Genomic DNA, 18,305 nt, shown 5'->3' with positions numbered 1-18,305 from the left:
TTTTCATTGGACCACACCTTTATTGGAAGTATGAGCACTGGACTGGACCAACAAGCCAGGCTCTTCTAACAGTCCAGAAACAAAAAAATTCACACTGTGACCTCTCAGGGACGCCATATACAATATGGATAAAATCTAAAAGGGTCAGATGGGCATGTGTTCAAAGAAAAATGCCCTTGGCAGTCATTGATTATATCAGTGCATAAAACAGGTCATAAAATTACATTTTACTCGAAAGGTCAAAATCTGACCTCTCGGAAAACGAACACTAAAACAAAGTCTAAGGCATGATTTAGACTTCTGCACTGGGTCTTTGTATGTAACCGAAACCCCTCTGAACCCTGTGCCGTTACCTATAAGGTAACCTGACGTGCACCTCTGGAGAAATGTAACTACATGTCAGGTCGAGGCAGCCGCAGCGATCGTGATTGGCCTGTTCAGCACGGTCGATTCCTCCTTTGCATTTCTGGCTATTTTTTTTTGCTGCAGTTGTTGAATTTATCAGTGAGACAATAACAATCATCATCTCAGTATAAGGAATAATAATCATAGCAACAATATGAGGACTCACAAATTTCAGCAAATTCTTCAAGGGAGAGTTCCTGAAACTATTGGAATGGATGTGAGTGAATGAACAAAGAAGTGAAGAAACTAGAGGGACAAATACGTTCACCCCTGAAAAAAAGATGACCACAACAAAGAGCGAGGACGAAAGTCAGCCGCCACTGCATGTGAAACACCGGGACACGACCACATGGTAACAAGCACACACAATGCATGTGCACAAGTATAAATGCTGGCAGTGATATCGGCCACTTATGTAGGTTATGTACGTAGCCTCCGCAAAGACCCAGACAGAAGTCTAAATCAGACCTAACAGTCAAGAAGAGAAGCTGTACCACTAAAGTTAATTTCAGTGCTTGCAAGGGGTCACCACAGAAAGTAGTTCCACGTTTGATTTAGCTGATTTTATTTTTTTTAAACCATGTCCAGTAATTTGAGAACAGTCTGGGGTCCAATCTCTCAGTAAAACACATAATATTTTGACCATGCTGAATATTTATTTGACAACCTGTCAGATGATGTCTCCTTGTTTTTCCTGATTTGTTGTAGGAAATTTTATAAAATATTTTGATAAGTGTAACATAACAATGACCAACAAGCTACAATAATAACTGGTAATTTGTGACAGATTCCTAAGATGACACATGACACAAGAGGAAGGAGTCAAAATGCGGAGGTACACCTTGTGTAATAAAGTCTTTAAAGAAAACACTATTTTTATGGCAGCACTGTGGTCGACGCCATGGCAACAACCGGTCACGTCTTTTTTAAGAGTCTGATCTCCATCTTCAGGTAAGTTTTAAGGTTCTCATCGAGGACGTTCTCCTCAACAGCAGCAAGTGCCCGGTCACTTCCATCATTATAGTACTCCAGCAGCTGCTCTGCATGTTCGATCCACACACAGTTGTGACACCCACTCATGCAGCAGTGTGTGGGAGCAGGTGGGGGACCCTGGGCTGGGGTCCAAGTGGAGGAGGAGCCACGGTTTTGCTCTGCATCAGCATGCTCAGAAGAGTCTTTCAGAGCATTATGACCAGCAGGTGGATCTGGTCCTGTAGAGAAGCGGTGAACGATCCCACTGTGAAAATGATTCATCCATAACTGCTGAGGACACCGTGAGAACCAGTGAAATCTCATGTGGAACAGGGAGAGGACGCACAGCTGGAAAACAGAACAACACTTGACTTAGTTGATCTGTAAGTCTTTTATTCAACTTTAAGTTCTATTATTTCTTCCCAGAATTTTATTCTCTTTAACTTTAGATCTTGAAAAGATAAATTATCAAAACATAACAAAATAATATCACTGGTAGAATGCAGTAGTCCATATTTCACCTGCCCCTTTCTCCCCTACACTGATAAGTAGACTCTCCCAAACTCAGCCAGCTATTGCAGATGCAGTACTTGCAAAATGAATGAAACGAGCAGATGCTGGGTTACCAAATGACAGAGGAACCCAGAAGAAAACAGGGAAGTGCAGATTTATGACCTGAAAGTTTGGTTGGATCTAAATGAAGAAGCCCGGCTGCCCTCTCCAAAAAGAGGGCAGCTTTAAAAGAACATCCAGCTCCATCATGGTGAACACAGGCTCCCCCTCACGGCTGCGTCCTGAGTCCACCTGGCAGAGGAATTGACCTTCACTACCAATACTGCAGCCATCGTCAAGCTCCAAGAGCGGCTCCACCCACTTAGGAGACTCCCGCTCTCCCGGCTACCATCTGGGAGCAGGTTCAGGAGTATCAGCTGTAGATCCAGCAGACTTCTTTCCACAGGCTGTGAGAGCACTAAACAAATTATGACCAGCCTGTTTAGTGCTCTTACACTCTCACTACTCAGTATGAAAGCTGCTGGCCTCATTGCTGTTTTTATATCTTACTGTATTTATATTTGGGTAGATTGTTTTTAACTTTATTTGCAATGCTTCATTACAGGTAAAATAGCATTTTGTTTCTGTTGTACCGCCGGCAACTGCAGAAATGACAAAGAATCTTGAATCTGACCAGTGAGGCCTGCTGCAGCCCACCTCTGAAAAGCAAAAAGGGAATATTCCTTGCCTGCATGATTTTATTTAAAATTTTTCAATAAAGAAAAAAGAAAATCATATTTTATAAGAGGGCACATCCCAAAAGTGTGCTTTCCCCAATAAACCCCTCTGAGCTTTAGTTTCACATTTATCTTTGTTTTAACACTCATCCAGGAGCAGGACATTGAAGGAGACAACAGCAGGTGTGTGTGTGTGTGGAAAGACACTTAAATTAGACACAGTTTCATCCTTTCAGTTCCATTTTCTGTCTGCTCTTTCCAGGGTTTAAAGATATACTCCTGCTGTTAGTTCGTCAAATCAGCCTGAATCCTCTTTCTATCTCCATCCGGTTCCTGTCGCTTGTCTCGGTTCATGCTGCAGGCGCAGTAGTCTGAGTAGACTCACACCTCCCTTTCCCCACTTCCAACGCTTCTGGTGGAGAAGGAGCACTGGGACATTCCCAAGCCACAGAGAGCCATCTCTCGGGTGTGTCCTGGACGAGCCCGTTACTTAAATTGGTATTTTTAGGCTACTGTCGTTTTCGAGGTAAAAATCATTATAACTATCAAAATAATGTGTCTACATATGGTTACTCTTGGGTTAAAAACACAACAGAATCATCAGCGTTAAACTCCACGAACAAGAGATAGCCGTTAGCTTAGCCACCAACCTTTTGTAAAGACACCGACGACCTCACAGCTTTGACACCCGCACACAGCATCGCAGAGTCAAACAGGACAGACGGTTATGTGTCTTTAGGATTCATTTTCTTTAAAATGAAGGTTTAATAAAGCTGTTCCCTCCTGGAGTTTTAAACTTCCACTGTTTCAGCTGCCTTGATAGCTAAAGCTGCATTATTTCCTATTTTGAACTCTGACCTTTTGAGGCCGGTTGTAAACAAAAGCGGTGATTGGCCAACATACAATATACTAACCAATAAAATGGGATATTTCTAAACTTTAAACCAATTGAAAGCGTCGATTGAGTTTGTGGGCGGGACACGCAAAATGCACTTCTCAGATTTGTCCAGCAGATGTCAGTATTTTACAATGTAAGCAGGCGACAGAAACAACAGTGAAGTCAGACAAATATTAAATACACACATTAAAAGATCAAAACAATATTTTTGTGCCTTAACCAGATGGGAGGATTATTATTACTACTACAGTATCACTTGTAATTTATTATCATTGATTACTTGCCAATAGCATTAGAGAGGTGATGATCAGCGGGTAGGAGTATGTTGGGAAAGAGCACTAGAGATGTGATGTTTGCTTTGAGAGTGTTAATGGAGAAGTATAGAGAAGGTCAGAAGAAGTTGCACTGTGTCTTTGTGGATCTAGAGAAAGCATATGATAACTGTGGTACTGCATGAGGAAATGAGGCGTGGCAGAGAAGTATGTGAGGGTGGTGCAGGACATGTATGAGGATGGTGAGACAGTGGTGAGGTGTGCAGTAGGAGTGACAGATGGGCTCAAGGTGGGAGTAGCATTATATCAGGGATTTTCCTGTTTGTTGCTCATTCTTAATTCCTATTAGACTGTGGAATTGACCTGTTTATGGACACTGCCCATTGCCTGCCTCTTTTCTGAATATTTGCCTTACTGACTGACTCCCATGTATGAGCTCAGTCTGTCAATTAACGACTCGGATACTGGATTTTACTCCTGCCTCCTACATTTGGGGCACATCTAGCAAGACTTCTTAATTTGTTTTTTATACTGTAATCTGCCCCATTAAAGAGCATCAGCCCTCAGAGCCATGCAGTATTTCCCTTAAAAATGACAAACATCTAAAACTTGAGTGGTTTTAAACTGGAGAGAGAGCGCAGAATGACTGAAGTCATATTTGAATTACATAATGAGCAGAAACTGTTACTGTACTAAAGGCTCAAATGCTTTCCTCACAAAGTATTTTCAATGACCTAGATTTAGGTGAATTATGCCTCGATGCCCTGAAAGAGCATTATAGCCACAGTAAAGCAGATTTGGTCAGTGAAACGGCTCATTTCAAGTGTGAGGACAAACCTTGTGTTGTAGTTTTTCTCTGTGTGGCTGTGGTTTAATGATGCCTCCCACTTTCTTAACTGTTTGACCTGTTCCCTGATGCATGGAGGTGTGTGTGTGTGTGTGTGTGTGTGTGTGTGTGTGTGTGTGTGTGTGTGTGTGTGTGTGTGTGTGTGTGTGTGTGTGTGTGTGTGTGTGTGTGTGCTTGTAGTATAAGTCTGAGGTCCCCACAGACTTCACTGTTTGCAGTCCACATCCATGGTAACATGGTGTGGAAACACAGCAGCTGCTCAGCCTGGCATGAGATACCAGGTGTGTGGTGGGCCATGTTATCTCACCAGAGGTCCCCTATGTGACTTATCCCAAGGAGAGGCGTTCGCTCAGCCGCTGTCATGCTTCATGAAAACTCAAACCTTTATTCAGGCACATAAAGACAGCCTGATTTTAAAGGCTGCTAATGTTATTTTTGAAAGAAGCGCAAACACTGAAGAGTAACAATTAGTCTTTAGAGGGTAGTTATGCACACAAGGTTCAACTGGCTCAGTGATTCAGTGTTATGATAATAGCTTTATGGTTTTCATAAATAGAGTCCACCCCACAGAGGCTTTGTCATCATGAGGTGTGTCTGACATCATTTCTCCCTGAATGAAAGAAGAAAAAAAATTTTTTTACTCGTTCATGGAGGTGCGCACAGAACGATGCCTTTCACATTACATGGGGTCATTTGATGAAGTGTTATTTTTTTTAATTATTGTTATATTGTTATTTATTTTTTAATTTAAAAATATATTTAATTTTAATTTTTTAATTTTTAATGCCTTTCTTAATATTTTTTATTTATTTATAGTTTTTAAAAAAAAATTTAATGCCTGTCATGTTTGGCAGTTTCCAAGTGTTATTATAATATAGATATTAAAGAGGCAAAAATCATTACAAAGATGGTGATGACAATGACACTCGTAATTACCACAGTGATATAAAATAACCAAAAAAAAAAACTAAAAGACACTTAAAATAATGACAAAGACACTTATAATTGCTAGAGTTAAAGAAATGATTAAAAAGAGGTGAAACAATCACAAAAAAGACTCAAAATGACCGCAAAGAGACTTAAAATGATGACAAAAACCCTCATATTTACTTTAGTGATACAAAAAGACAGTCACTGAAAGACAAAAAATAAATACCTATAAAGAAATGAGAAATTAAATTACTCAAAATGACCACAAACAACCACAAAGACACTCAAAGTGAAAACAGTCAAAATAATGAGCCACTTATATTACCACAGTGATATAAAAAAAAAAAAACAGAGGCAAAACAATTTGTTGACAAATAATACACAAAGTGATGTAAAATTACTGTAATGAGACCCAAAACAACCATAAAGACACTGAAAATGATCACAAAGAAAGTCAAAATGACTGCAAAGCAAAACAACCACAGACAAGTGCATGATTACCACAGTGATACAAGCCGACCAGTAAGGACGAAAACAATCATTTAAAGGCAACATATATAAATAGAGAGATTCAAAATTAATGATACAAAACAACCAAAGAGACACAATCATCAAGAGATGAAAAACAGCTGCAAACAGGGACAGGTCACCAGTTATAGGGCTGTTACACAGAGACAGACAGCCACGCGGCCACACCCACAGCCCTGTTAGAATCACCCTCTAACCCGACGTGCATGTCTGTGGACTGTTAGGGGGACCTGGAGGAAACGCACACAGTAGCATCTTGCTACCACAAAACAAGCACAAAAACCTTTTACAACTCCATTGTTGACTGAATGTGGTCTGTGCACAGGAATACACTGACATAATAATAAATACTTGAAATGTTGCTTTGATTTTAAATCAAACTAAACTTTTGTTCATTTATGCAGTTGCAGGTCGTGGAGCTTTTGAGAGGCTGTGTAGATTAAAGGGATCATTTTCTCCAAGACTGGCTCCAGCTTTTCCTCAAAAACAGCCCCGCCCCATTCGTGATTCGGTTTCATACGTGAGAAAAGCTTCACATGCCCCGAAGTGCAGTCTGAGAACTCCTCTCGGCTCTCTGGGAATTCCCCGAGGTAAAGAGGAGTTCAGTTTTTCAGCTTCATTTTGTACATAGCGAATTTGTACTTGGGTATATTTCAGAGTTTCTAAATTTAACAGCAGACAACCTCTCTAGGAAATTAGGTAAAGTGTAACTAACATTTCCTAACACATGATTAAACTAATGATTTATATTAACCCTTGAACAGAAGGCCATATGCTTTAGCAGGTACTTTCTCTACCATAATCCAGCAGTAACTGTTTCCCCGAGGGGGGGGGGGGTGTCACTTTTAATAAGAATCAGAACTTTGAATTTTTTATTTGGGCATTTTGGGACAGCATATGTCAGGAGAGAGAGCAAAGGGACGACATGCAGGTTCAGCTGGTTATGAAGTGAACCACAGACAGTGCTGATGTGATGTGCCATCAAACCTCCTTGGTTATGACTGTGAGTTAAATTCCTGTACATAAAGCGCTTTTGATTTCAGAGAAATGGTGCCAAGAGTTTGTAAACAGGCTGAACCTTTAAACATAATTTCTGCTGTAGAAAAGTTTTAGAAAATGCTCCGTCATAAACAACACGCAGTTTTGCTGTGGCTGCAGGCTTTCTGCAGGATTAGCTGTATCACAGATAATCCCGGTGAAAGCCCGGGTGCACAAAAGGTCTGGGAGCATTTCTAAGCATTTCACTGTGCTGTCCCGCTATGTATGGGAAATTTTTTTCCAGGCACACAACTCAAACAAAGATAAAAAATTTCAGAAATGTGAAAGCAAAGAGGTATAAAACAACTATAAAGAGACTCAAAACCACTACACAGACTCAAAGTGAAAGCAAAAGGGCATAAAGGAACCACTTAAAAAACAAGTTAAAAAAAAGCCAAAAAGAATAATAAAACACCCATACAGAGACTCAAAACAACAACACAGACACCCAAAATGACAGCAAGGACACTGAAAACAGCCACAGACTCAAAGTGATAGCAGAGAGGCACAAAACAACCACAGAGGCTCAAAACAATAACAACAAAACTCAAAACGACCACAGAGAGACATTTCTGTCATACCTTCTGACCTCACATATGAGACACACAGATTTTCCTGTTCTCCAGGGTTGTTTGTGCAGATTTAGTGTATTTGGGTTTATTGCATGCACCTGTGATACAGCAGTACTGCACGAATGGAGGAATAGTGTCTTGCTGCTGTGTCAACAGTCTGGGCAAACAGCCCTCCTATAAAACAGGGGAAAATGGCACTAAGATTTTTGCTGCTTCACTGCAGGCGCTTCACCCGTCTGATAACTCCCGCTGTTCTGTGAATCTGCGACGATGAGCTAAGCCCATGTCGAACAGGTAGCAGGGAGGTGTTTTGGTGCTCAAGTGTCCTTCGTCAAGGTCCTAACGGCTGACTCACAGCACCAGCTTTGTCCTGAGTGCACAAAGACAACACTGTTCACTCACTCATAGAGCTGCTGCTACCATGAAATGATGAGGCAGTGACACAAGTGGCAGAAAAATATGAGTGTATGTTAAATGAGACTGGAATCAGTTTACTAGGAAAACAAAGAAAGTGTTGAAGTGGATTTAATTTTTTTTTTTTTTTTCAAGGAATCGATAAATTATTGGTGTTTGGTAAAATTAACCCATCCATCCATCCATCCATCCATCCATCTTTTGCTCATGAGGGCAATTCGAGAGACAATTTCCTTTCCTTAAACAAACACATTTGCTCATATTGTGTACCACCCAGGCTGCCTCCCACAACACTGTAACACACTGCACTTACTGTATATTGTCTTCACCTTAGCACATTGTTTTTCCAATGAACTCTGTAACACAGTGAAGGGTATTCCCCCCAGAGGGCGAGCCAGTCAAAGAGAGATAAACAAGAGAGAGAGACAGCAGAGGAAGTGTCTAATTAAACCCGGATGAGCGGAGAGCTTTTTCAGGTAAAAACCACAAGAGCTTCTCAGAAATACAGTCAGAAGAAGATAAACCTCAAATGTAATGTGGTGTTTCTGAATTGTGTGTTGATGGAAATACATGACAGAGTTTTACCAGGTCTGCATTAGCAGCATCATGGTGCTCATTATAATTTCAACACTGAAAACGCACACAGTGCATACATTAGGAGCAGATTATATGGAGGGTAAAGGATCATGGACACAGTGTGTGTGAATATAAAGAGATCTTTTTCCAAAAAGTTGGCATCACCTCAAATTTTAACAAAGCTAACTTAAAATCATTGCACTGTAGTGTATTATATCCTATTATAGACTTTAAAAAACTCTATAACAGCTCAAGATAATCCTTAGTTATCTTATTCTGGGCCTTGGTGCAGCCCCTGAGGCCACCCCCTGTCTCCTCTTCTGCCTTTGATCCAATTTTCTGTTGACTCGTTGGCTCCCACAAAAGCAGATTTTGGCTTTTGGCTCATACACTGATCTCATTATTTAAAACTTTGAACATGTTTAATATGAATATCCACTACTGTAGCTGTACATTAATGATAGAAATTAGGGAAAAACTCAATGGGTGCAACTTAAATGTAAATCCTGCTTCTTTGAAAAGTATTCTTCAGGTAAGCTTAAATAACCCTGATGGATGCTCTTTGAATCTGACAGTTTAGGCTGATCTGCCAACCAAACTGTGGCATGGCTCGACTGTGTGCTTTCACCCTGTGTACACCTCAGGTGAGCCAGCTAGTAAATCATTCTTTAATTTTGCCGCTGAGGTCACATGAAGGTCAGTGAGGGCTGAGCAACAGCAAACAAAACCACCTGAATGTTTTCCTTGTTTTCAGGTAAGCACAGGTGCATTGATCAGATGGCTTAAATATTAATACTCGAGTCACCACTGGCACAGTTCAGTATCTCTATAGGTCCTAGAGAGATTCACAAGGGGAAGCTCAGTGCATTTGAATTTTACACCGGCTTTTACACCCGGTGCAGTTCCTTCTCCTCCTGTGTCTCCAAACCAGGCAAATGTGTGAACCATTACACTATGGTGCCACTATCTCTATAGGTGCAGCAGGAAGTAAAAATGTTAAAATGTTACTCTTTGTAATTATAGTATTAATATAAATGTGTACCGTACTTTGATTCTGATGTGAGGCCATCGGGCCGAATCCTGCTGGGTTTGGATTAGTGAGCGGGGCTGGAAGGCTGATCACAAGCAGAGAGGTGGGAGATATTTTGAAGGGACAGAGGTGCTTTGACTTGAGCTGTGAAGTGCCAGAGCATGGGTCTGGCTGCCAACTATGCTGGGCTGAGTCTATCAGTCATTACTGGAGCAAACAAAGGACAAAACCAAATGTAGAAGCAAGTCTCACCACCCTGCAGCCCTCAACCCCTGGAGAGTTATTTGTACGCATAAGTCAAAGCCCTTACTTAAATGAACGTGGAGGGAGCATTAGCTGTAACTTCACTGGTGACCAGGGCATTAAAAACACACATGTACTAAACTGGCTGTTAAGCAAAAAACATTAAAAAGATTTAGTCTTTTCTCCCTAAATGAGGGTTTAAATCAGTTATACTGCTGGTATGCATATGTGAAGTTACACAACACTTCATTAACAACTCAAACCAGACTGCTGACCAGATCATCTCTGCTCACACTGCCAGAGCAGGGAGCAAATGCCATGCTAATTCACATTATAAACACAGAGAGCCGCCCTGCAACAGGCTGGCGACCTGTTCAGGGTGTACCCCGCCTCTCGCCCTGTGACAGCTGGGCTAGGCTCCAGCCCCCCCGCGACCCTGAACTGGTTGAGCGGAAGCGAATGGATGGATGGATGGAACACAGAGAGCCAAGAAAGACAATAAGTACACTCACCTAAAACTTGTTTCACAAGCATACTTTTAAACTATGGATTACATAAAATCTTGTATGCCCGTGCCTACAATGACTATAAAGTTTATCTTATCTCATCTCATCTCATCTCATCTCATCTCATCTCATCTCATCTCATCTCATCTCATCTCATCCCATCCCATCCCATCCCATCCCATCCCATCTCATCTCATCCCAATAGCCAGGCTTCGGATTCTAGCACTTAAGATCTCGGCTAGCTTAAGTGGGAGTATGGTACAATGAATTGTGGAAAAACTCAAACTTTTTCAAGAAAAAAATATGGCCAGCTAGGACTTCAGTCACACAGGCCTAGAGATTGCTTAGCAGCCATCTGGCAACCACTGGTCATGAGCAGAGGTGGGAAGTAACGAAGTACAAATACTTCGTTACTGTACTTAAGTAGATTTTTCAGGTATCTGTACTTTACTTAAGTATTTATTTTTCTGACTACTTTTTACTTTTACTCCCTACATTTTTACACAAGTATCGGTACTTTCTACTTCTTACATTTTCACACAGACTCGTTACTTTTTAACACGTCAGAGAGAAGTTTGCATTTCCGGTCAGTGCGCCGTCAAACATCAAACGATCTGAGCCTAAACGGAGGAATAATAACACATAAGAGACAATCGTACTGGTGTATCCTTCATCATCGGGGCTTATCTCGTACAAAGGGATTAAATACGCAAACCCATATAATTAATGTATCATTTATAGCGCTATAATCGGGCCGGACCGAGTCCGTAAGTTGCGCTGCGGCACATAAACAGCTTAGCTAGCGCTACTGAAGAGGAGCGAGCATGAAGGGAGTAACGTGTGGCAGGTAAATGCAACGTTTCTAAATGCTCAACAAATATCAGCAGACACACAAAGTGTGTGCAGTTTGTCACACAGTGTGTCTGCTAGCTAAAAGAAGAGCTGCTGCATTTCAGGGAGAGCAAAGAGAGAGAAGTTCACTCAGAGATGGAGAAAGAGGACAGGAGAGGAAGAAGAGAGGTTAGAATTAAAGGTAAGGACTGGAAAATAAACTGAAGTATGCTGACGTTGTGTAATTCAAAGATTCTATGAAAATACTGCAGTTTAGTGTGTAATAAATAGGTTAGCTTGTTGTACTGTATTTACAGTAAAGCTCTGTGTTGGACTGGAGCGCAGTGTTTGTGTTCATGGTCAGAGTTACAGGTTACATCAGTGCAGCAGAGATGAGTTTGAATCAAAGCTGCTGATGCTGAGATTCATTCACTGAATCCAACATTTCTACAGCCTGTATGTTGTCAGTGTAGGGGATGGAGATCAGCTCAGGTAGCTGTGAAATACTGGGTTACATCTTTGTGAGTTCAGTTCATCCACACAGAGCAGTAAACCTCAGAGCAGCAGCAGCAGCAGGTCAGCTGATCACAGCCTGCACACCAACATCATTTACTGCAGCTACAATAGAAAGTTGTGGTTCTTCTCCCCATGCAGAGCCACTACAGCTGATCTTAGGGTTCCTCCACCTTCTGAATCCCACTGTAACCCCTGAGTATCCTCATGTTGGTGTTTAGGTGGAGGCACAGTCACCCTCTACTATGGAGGACACAGAGAACAGAGCTGTGTTTAAATTCCCTTTAACAGTTTGTGTCCTACATAACAGATTCAAGCTGAGTGCATTCATTAGGATTAAAATTTAGATTGGAATAATGTTTGCATTCTCATGTAATTTTATTTTATATTATTACAATAATATATAATGAGGTTCGGTTAGTTTTACACAAAAATAGCAGGTAGAAACATCCTCCAAAGAACTACTTTTACTTTCTTACTTTGAGTACATTTCAGAGCCTGTACTTTTTTACTTTTACTTAAGTAGAGAAGTTGAACCAGTACTTCGACTTTTACTAAAGTATTTTTTAACATAAGTACTTGTACTTCTACTTAAGTACAGAATGTCAGTACTTTTGCCACCTCTGGTCATGAGAGGAAAAATGTGAATTCTCCAACTGGTTGCGAGTGGTTTCTGGAAGTTGCTGCACTGGAAACCTCGGTTGTCCACACACCTAAATATTTGCACAGGAGATGCTCACTTGTTTGTAAACACTATCAAACCACTCACCAAGCAGTGGTGAAACTGTGAAAAGTGCAACACAAACCGGAAATATAGACTGCTCACCTTCAGAGTAAAAGATGCACCTTTTGAAATGTGTGGTCTGCAGCAGTGAGGCACAACTTTTACTTTGAAAGAGAATGTGCTTCGTTTCCAGTTTGCATCACAGTTTTCACAGTTTCACGACTGCTTGGTGAGTAAATGACGAGTATCTGCAGACAAGTCGCCATCTTTCATGCAAACTACGGCAATGCTTGTAACCAAAGCAATCACAGAGGTTTTTGGTGCAGCATCCTCTTTGCAACCAATTTCAACCAGAATTCAAGAGACCTACAGCCTGGCCATCAGCCAACAAATTATTGCTAAATAAATCAAAAGCTTACTGGATGCTTTTTGGTGTGAGGCAAAACTTTAACCTCAAATCTAACTCGTCGGCTATAACCTGTAATGACTGCACAAAATTAACATCTTTAGTTGAGTGGATTTACTCTGAACTTGTTTTTATGTTACCTATTGACTATGTCTGTAAAGAAGTTAACCTTAGTGCTGGTGTTCTGTATCATTACAAACATTATTTAATGTTTGACAGAGACGTTTCTCATAGCTTCTATCACCAATGACATAATGAATGAGACTGATCTAAAACTGATCTTCAGCCTCTTAAGACTATATATATAATTAACTCTGAAGATTCACATTAGGCTGTTTTTTTTATAAATGTATTAACTGACTTTTATCATAGTCTAAAACTATTTTTGGTTCTTGCATTTTAAGTAATCAACTATGAAGTTTTGATCAAGTCTTCTTTAATGTACCTTTTGTATCTAAAAAAGTTGCTAAAAAAAAAAAAAAAAAGGCTTTTATATTTTGGGCCCACTCCAGGTGGAATAAGTTATCTTCAAATATCTGCTCCATGTCATTTTTTTTTTTTTTTGCTTGTTTGCTACATTTTCTTTAAGTCACGTGAACAAATCCCTTCATATGAAGTTGTAATTTTCTGTTTTGTTCTCGTTGTTCTGTTATATTGAATACTGTGTATTGTTCTATTACTACTTTTAATATAAATGTTTGGAAACCTATGAAAATGAGACAATACATCTCGAGGGATTTATCCAGGATAAATTTAGTGAGAACTCTTTTTTTTATTCATAATACCTTCACTCCATCAAATACTGACCGTGTATAGTGCTGCAACTTTAGCCTATATGTGAATTCAGGTAAACACTGGGTAGGATGTTTGAACTGGTTATCTACTTTTCTAATGCATCCTTTGGAAAGTGTGCCTCACCTCATGACACTGTGTAAACAATCCATTACTGTACATTACGTCCTCTGTGTTTACTGAACCTAAGTGGCATTTATGGATATTAAAGGCTCAGCTGCAGCTTCTTCTCTTGTTCACTGCAGTTTATTTCCAGGTCGATAACACACTTTGTTTGTGTTTTACTGATTGGACAGACTGCTCTGTGTCTCAGATACCTGGTCTGTCAGCAGGATGCGAGGAGTGTCAGATTAAGCTTTATAAAGAAAGCAAAGGCCAACCGCAGCAAGTTGAAAAGATAATTCATCACATCATTTTTCTTTTAGTGAACCTTGAAAACAGTTCTCACACCTGGATGCTCCACAGGGGTTAAAAACTACCTCTGAGAAGATACGAACCAGTCCTTAAGTTGGATTTATGCTCTGTCTGAATTGCATGTTGTATAGTTGGATAATACTGGAAAGAACTTCACACCACAACATTCCTTTAAAATCAACAGCAATTTGATATTCAAATGAGCAACGATCATAAGCAATAATAATGATGACTATCATTATATGTTATTGCAACCTCGAGAGCAATCATATTACCCAAGAGCACTATTTTCTGGATCCTCTACCCACTACATGTCAGGATCACGTGACAATCAGCATATCACATGAAGCACTCAGGACAAATGACAGGACCGGGTTAGCCAGTTCACTTACAAATCTCAACAAATTAGCAGGTTTATTTTTGGGGGTGCACCTGAGCTATTTACAGGAAGACTGTAAGTATGAGGTCCATGTGGGCTGTACATGTAACAAAACATTTTAAACTTTAAACTGTTAATCATCTGTAAAAATATGTTTACAAACAGGTTCTATATATTCTGTATTTGGGCAGCACGGTGGAACAGTAGCTTCCCCGTAGCAAGAAGGTCGACTCCACTGGCTGGTTGGGGCCTTTCTGTGTGGCGTTTGTATGCTCGTCCCATGTCTGCATGGGTTCTCTCTGGGTTCCTCCCACATTTAGGTTAACCAGTTGTTCTAAATTGTCCATTGGTATGACTAAGCGTGAACAGTTGCCCATCTCTAGTGTTGGCCCTGTGATAAACTAACTCACCTCTCACGCTTTGGCAGCTGTGATCCAGCCTCCTCAACCCTAAACTGGGTAAGTGGAAGAAAATGGATGGATTCTGTATGTCTGCTGTCCACCTGACAAAACATTGCATTGTCATATTGTATTTTCCCCGACCATCTCCCTCAAGATCAAGCTCCGCTTGCTGAATTCAATAGTCATCCCAACTGCCATCTACGCCAGCGAGACCTGGAAGTCTTCGGCCATCATCAACACCAAGCTGGACGTCTTCCAACAACGGTGCCTTCGCCGGATTCTGAAGATCCACTACACCGAACACATCAGCAACGAAGAGGTCCTGCAAAGGAGCGGCTCGGTCAAACTCCACAACATCGTTGCACGTCGAAGACTCCGACTGGCCGGCCATGTCCTTCGCATGGATGACTCAAGGATCCCGAAGATAGCGGTGCGCTGGCAGCCCCCGGGTGCCAAAAGACCCCGAGGACGCCCCCGCAATACCTGGCGAAGGTCATTTTACCAAGACCTTAGAACATCGAATATTCCATTGGAAGAAGCCGAAACACGGGCACAAGACCGAGCCCTGTGGCGATCTTTTGCCGCCCAATATGCCACATAGGCATGAGAGGTCCTCAGTCAGTCATTTTGCCTGCATTATTTAAAGCACTGAACTCAGTCTTACCACTTTCATGAGAAAGAAACAGTTTTAAGGCTGATGTTTGTTTCTCTACCAAAATTTCCTCTTTGCTAGGAGACAAGGTGACTCTCACCACGCCCGCCTTCATTTTTACTATTTTCTATGAGATGGAGAAAGTGCTTTTGGCATCAAAACAAAGCCTCAAATAAAGAACTGAATGTCCTCTTGTGACCCTGCAAACATTGCATAATGTATTGGTCTGTTTTTGGTACTTTCTGTATAATAAGTTGAGGTCAGTGTTTTTTTAATTTGACTTTATCACAAAGGTAGTGAGAACTTTTGTGAGAATCATGTTCTTCTCCTTTCAAACGTCTTATCTGCTCTGCAGCTGCAGTCTTTGAACATAATCTATACCGCACCTTCCATCATGTGGAAGTGAGAACCTCTGATGAAAACACATGTGTTCAGCCTTAAATAGATCTGCAGCGCAGCCTCGTATCACCTCCTCAGGACAGTTAGAAGTTATCAGGCCACAGCAGTCGGCTCGGTTATAAATCACAGCCCACAGCATCAAGCGGCCTGAGTTGGGGGGGGGCTCAAGATCTGTGAGAATACAGTCAGATAATGTAACTGTTGATAAATGTAAAAGATGATTTAAAAAAATTCATGCTCTCATTCATGATGCAAATATATTATTTCCACCTTGTGTGAAACTCTAAATTATCTGAATTATCTTTTCAGGAGCCTATGAATCCCCACAGGGGTCATATTGGACAAAAAAAAAAAAGATCCTTCCAGGCAATCTGAGGGATTAATCACAAACCATCCTTTGAAAATGTGAGAAAAAAAAAAGACAACAAAAATGCACACAGTCGTGTAGTTTTACAGAAGCCATAACACTCACCATAGACAGATTACCTCCACACTGAGCTCCTGCTGTTATTTCTCTCATATATGCCTCAAGGCAACAGTTGCTGCGATTGGGTGTGGGCAGTGACATGTAGTGGTCCACCGCATGTCAATAGAAAGCACTTTAGTGTTAACACCACATTTATCTGACAGATCCAGCTATTTTTTACTTAAGATCTGCAATCAAAGAGAGATATTGAGGTTACAGGGTTTACAAAGTTTTGCTTGTGTTTTCCTATCCCTCGTTCTCTTTCTCTCATTTGCAAATGCTCACGTGAGGTTACATCCACTGCTGTGCACCCACCAGCTCTCACACACACACCACACAGTCAAATGTCTATTTAATGTTTACACCAGTATTGCTTCCTGTTTTTGCCACATTCTTTTTGCAAATGTAGCTTATGATTAAGTTCAATAAGGAAGCTCTGTATTCACTCATTTGCCTGCTTTCCTGAGTATTCTGGGTGCTAGTCCATTCAACACTCTAGTCAGTCTCTGTTCTGTACTTTAAATCCCTGTATGCCCTACTGTCGTTCTGCCTTTGTGCAACTCATCCCCCACCTCTGCTTCACCCTGGTCTCTCAGAGCCCGATCCAAGCCTCCATCTTCATCTTCACCCTCACCAGCTCTGGTCGCTCTAATGAAATTATTTACTGCCAACTTGGTTTGATGAAAGCATCGCAAATCAATTAGACAGAAGTCACAACAATTCCCCAGAGTGTCCTGACTTGTCTATGCAACCAGTACAAAAGCAGAAAGCAGCAGTGTGAAGCTGTTAAACTTTAGTGGACACGTTTGTGTGTTTTAAGTTAAGTGTTATATAGATAAGGATGTCAGAGTACTTGGAAAAAAATCCATGTGAAGAGAGGTAAACATGAATTTGGGGGGGTAACCATCCGTGGGTAGGGTATCAATCGTATCTAATCAGGAAGTGCCTTCAGAGGCTTTGAATGGCTGAGTGTTATCTGAGAGTTATGGACCCATAGCAGTGAGAATAATATGAGCTGGGTGCAACACCCTGTATGTTGCAGAATGTGCATTGGTTATGCGTTCTTTTTTTGCAATAGTTGTCCATAAAAATAAGTTAAATATACAAATACTTGACTACGAAAAAAAACTTCTAAGAAAGCATAAAAAAAAAAGGTAGGTCAGCTATGAAGACAGGGCACTGGATCATGGAAAAGCCAGATTTACACTGTAAGCATTAACAATTCAACCACAGGCTGAAGGCAGTGGTTTTGTCAGGTTAAAATAAAGACATGTAGTTTTAATGATAACATATCTGATTTGGAATTGCGTTCAGAGATTCTTGTATGTGAAACACAATCAGCAGGATCGGACTCTGAAAGGCTCCGAGTTATGGAGCTGGATCGGGAGAGCTGGCATTTGGCACTTAAATAGCTGAGATGACTCACATATGCTGGACTGTAAACAGACACCATGTGAGACTGTTTGACAGTGTGAACTCAAACACACTTGCTCATCATGCTGTTTTAGATTCCAGTGAAGTTTCTCTGCACTTCCTTGATTCCCTTCAGGTCTAATATTTACTGATTGAAATGTCACTCCGCTTTCTTTTGTTCTAAATAGGGAGTCATTTGATGTTGAAAGATATAATTGAGACCAGAACCAATTATTTCTGCCTCCTTTGATGACCTTGATGAGTTCAGACTCCTCTGATGAAGCCGGTCGTCTGATGCGAGGCTGGATCGATCGATCTGTTTGCACCAATTGATGAACTTGATCGAATTTGAGCGCCTGCTGTTATTTCTCTCATGTAGCATTCACACAACATAGTAAAAACTAAAGTCATGTCACTGGATAACCAGTGGCTGCACTTTTATTGAAAAAGATGTT

The 18,305-nt window shown here is 40.9% G+C and overlaps 1 protein-coding gene across 1 annotated transcript; it reads right to left on the bottom strand.

Annotated features, from left to right (window-relative positions):
* On the bottom strand, nt 1–3,456 carry oxld1 (oxidoreductase-like domain containing 1). The gene is made up of 2 exons (XM_030755345.1): nt 3,257–3,456; nt 1–1,725 (listed from the first exon to the last, which is right to left on the bottom strand). The coding sequence occupies exons 1-2, from the start codon at nt 3,305–3,307 to the stop codon at nt 1,321–1,323; spliced, it is 456 nt and encodes a 151-aa protein (XP_030611205.1). The 5' UTR covers nt 3,308–3,456; the 3' UTR covers nt 1–1,320.
* Nucleotides 3,457–18,305: the final 14,849 nt, after the last annotated feature.

Source organism: Archocentrus centrarchus, chromosome 19 (assembly GCF_007364275.1).
Source record: "Archocentrus centrarchus isolate MPI-CPG fArcCen1 chromosome 19, fArcCen1, whole genome shotgun sequence".
Classification (NCBI taxonomy): domain Eukaryota; kingdom Metazoa; phylum Chordata; class Actinopteri; order Cichliformes; family Cichlidae; genus Archocentrus; species Archocentrus centrarchus.
Note: the sequence above shows the minus strand (reverse complement) of the source record. Positions and strands in the feature narration are given on the sequence as shown.